At 45.4% G+C, this 3,197-nt stretch overlaps 1 protein-coding gene across 1 annotated transcript; it reads left to right on the top strand.

Moving 5' to 3' along the window:
* The first annotated feature begins 1,716 nt into the window (after positions 1–1,716).
* LOC115275852 (olfactory receptor 1N2) lies at positions 1,717–2,714 on the top strand. The gene is given in 2 exon segments (XM_029919619.1): positions 1,717–2,385; positions 2,388–2,714. Coding segments are annotated over 2 exon segments (963 nt in total). The 5' UTR covers positions 1,717–1,749.
* The last annotated feature ends 483 nt before the right edge of the window (positions 2,715–3,197 follow it).

Genomic DNA, 3,197 nt, shown 5'->3' with positions numbered 1-3,197 from the left:
CACTTCCCTTGATCCAGTTTTGCCTAGAGTATGGGAGAGGAATTCAACTTTCCAGTGCATAAGGGCCTGCTGGTCAGGCTGAAGTGCACTGTATCCTAGCAAGAGGCCTCAGAATCACACTCCTGAGACCCACCTCGGAGCTTAACCCCTGGGAAAGAGATGCCCTCAGTTCCCCCAGGATCCAGCCGAAGTTGGCTGGAGGACAGGCTGCATAATGACACTGAGGTTGGTTCTAATGAGCACTTTGGGAGATGTTTTTGAGGAGTCTTTAAAACCCTAAGAAAGACTCTTATCTTGTCAGGCTTAGGGAAGCTGCAAATGAATCACACACATGTTCCTAATAAACTCTGGACTCAACAGACCCCAACCTTGCTGACTGAGTCCGAAAGGTCCCAGGAACTTTCTCATTGTGAATTATCCATCCAGGAGAAAGAAATGGAAAATCTGAAGATGCCTGACACTGATCCATGCTCTCACAGGTGAGAATGTGCAAGAGGCAGGACACACACACACACACACACACACACACACACACAATTTCCAGCCCAACAACTAGGCAGAAGTTTCCTGGATAGATGAGCTGACTCTTCACCTAAGATCAGAAGTCTCTCTATGAACCAAGGAACAAATGGAGGATTAACTATTCACAGAAGTATTCACTTCTAAGACCACAGTTTTTACAAGGCCAATATGAAATGAGCTCTCACACCAAGACTCTCTAAATCCTAGGGGAGTGGGACATAGGGGCTATTTTCAATCCTAGAGAACCAGAGCCTGATTCTTTCCATCTTCCTTCCTCTGATGAAAAGTAAATATTGGAGAAATATGGTACAATTCTAGGGGTGAAGGCACAAGCTTTGGAGTCATGCACACCTGCATGGGAATGTCATTTACTAGCTATCTGATCTTGAGTTCATCAAATATCTCTGAAGCTCAGTGTCATCATTTGCAAAGATAGTAGCACCCATGTCATGTCCTTATAAAGAATAAAACAATGCCATGAAGATGTCTGGTATTTAGCCAGTCTCTACATATAGGAGCTGATCATGATGAGAAACCAGGAGAAACTGAAATATCAGTTCCTAGGGTGAATACAGGTACAAAGAAGCAGAAGGGAGAGAGGACAGTGACAAAGAAGAGACAGTGATGATGGGGTGGGCATGGCCCCTTCCCTGTTTGTGGAGGGGAGGAGGTAGGGTGGATGGAACATCACAGACACTCACTGCCCTTAGCCCACATACCCTGTGGCCCCAGTTAGGGAAGGGCACAGGCATGGGAGCTGAATGGTGTGGTCAAGTTCTAGGGATTGGGGAGGCTAGTAGAGAGACAGTTGTTTTGTCTAATTGTGTGTGTGTGTGTGTGTGTGTGTGTGTGTTGGGGAAGAGCAGCAAAGGAAATCATCAATCACTAAACATAAATGACTTTTCCAATCATGCCTTCAAGGATACACTCAATTCTTACCTCCTCTAATAGCCTACACTGACCTCTAGTGAAACTGATCTCTTCCCTGGACCCCATTTAACACAAAAGCACAATCTGCATTTGTATGGATATTATCTTGTCTGTTTCTATGCCCCAGGGGTGTTTTCTTACATCCCTAGTGACATCCAAGATTCTCATTGGCAAGGTCCATTTATTCTTTTTCCCCCAGTATGGTCTGGCTACACAGTTACATCTGTGGTTGATCTAGTAATTAAATACTAACATAGGGAAGGGTTTTATCTGAACAGATAACGTGAACTACAAGGAATGGGAACACCAAGTAGAGTGAACCAAACTGCTGTTTCAGACTTCCTCCTTCTAGGACTTTCTGAGCAGCCGGAGGAGCAATCTCTCCTATTTGGTGTTTTCCTGGGCATGTACTTACTCACCATGACAGGGAACCTGCTCACTGTCCTGGCTATCAGCTCTGACCCACACCTTCATACTCCCATGTACTTCTTCCTGGCCAACTTATCATTAACTGATGCCTGTTTCACCTCTGCTTCAATACCCAAAATGCTGGCCAACATTCATACCCAGAGTCGAACCATCTCCTATTCTGGTTGCCTTGCACAGCTGTATTTCCTCCTTGTGTTTGGTGGCCTTGACAACTTCCTTCTGGCTGTGATGGCATATGACCGCTATGTGGCCATCTGTCAGCCACTCCATTACAGCACAGCTATGAGTCCCCCACTTTGTGCACTAATGCTGGTCATGTGCTGGGTGCTAACCAACTGCCCTGCCCTGATGCACACACTGCTGCTGACCCGTGTGGCCTTTTGTACCCACAAGGCCATCCCTCACTTCTACTGTGATCCCAGTGCTCTACTGAAGCTGGCCTGCTCAGATACCCGTATTAATGAGCTGATGATCATCACCATGGGCCTGATGTTCCTCACGGCTCGGCTCCCCTCATGCTGATCGTCCTCTCCTATGTCCGCATTTCCTGGGCTGTGTTTGGCATCTCATCTCCTGGAGGGCGCTGGAAAGCCTTCTCTACCTGTGGTTCTCACCTCACAGTAGTCCTGCTCTTCTATGGATCTCTTATGGGTGTTTATTTACTTCCTCCATCAACTCACTCTGCAGAGACTCAAAGCAGGGCTGCCATTCTCTATATGGTGATTATCCCTATGCTAAACCCATTCATTTATAGCTTGAGGAACAGAGACTTGAAGGAGGCCTTGGGTAAACTATTTGGCAATGGAAAAACATTCCTCTTACCATTTTGGTGATTCCACCATTCTCAGACTGATTTTTAAGGGAGGTTATCAGGTAACTCTGGGTTAGGAGCACAGGAAAAGGATATTTCTCCTTATTTATTTGGCTCTAGAATGAGATGTTCTGTCTCAGACTCTCTCTGGATCTCAGTACTAAGGGCAGGCAGGACACCATTCTCCCGTTTTCATCTCTAAAACTGAAATATTAGCCAGAATGAACTGAAGGATATGTATAGGCTCTGGATCCCAGTACCCCTGCCTTTGGGTGCTATGGCACAGGGTGAAGGTATGAGAATACCAACGTGTTGAGTATCTACAAGGTTCCTCAATGTTCTTCACACCAGCTCTTTGAGGCAAGGTTGTGAAAAGTATAACTCAGCATGTAAATAACTTCCCCAAACCACATAAGTTTGATTCCAATACTAATGTTCTTTCTACTATACCACTGTGACAAATATTGAATGATCATCATAGGAGATGAAGAATCAAATTAAGATT

This window comes from Suricata suricatta, chromosome 13 (assembly GCF_006229205.1).
Source record: "Suricata suricatta isolate VVHF042 chromosome 13, meerkat_22Aug2017_6uvM2_HiC, whole genome shotgun sequence".
NCBI classification, from domain to species: Eukaryota; Metazoa; Chordata; class Mammalia; order Carnivora; family Herpestidae; genus Suricata; species Suricata suricatta.
Note: the sequence above shows the minus strand (reverse complement) of the source record. Positions and strands in the feature narration are given on the sequence as shown.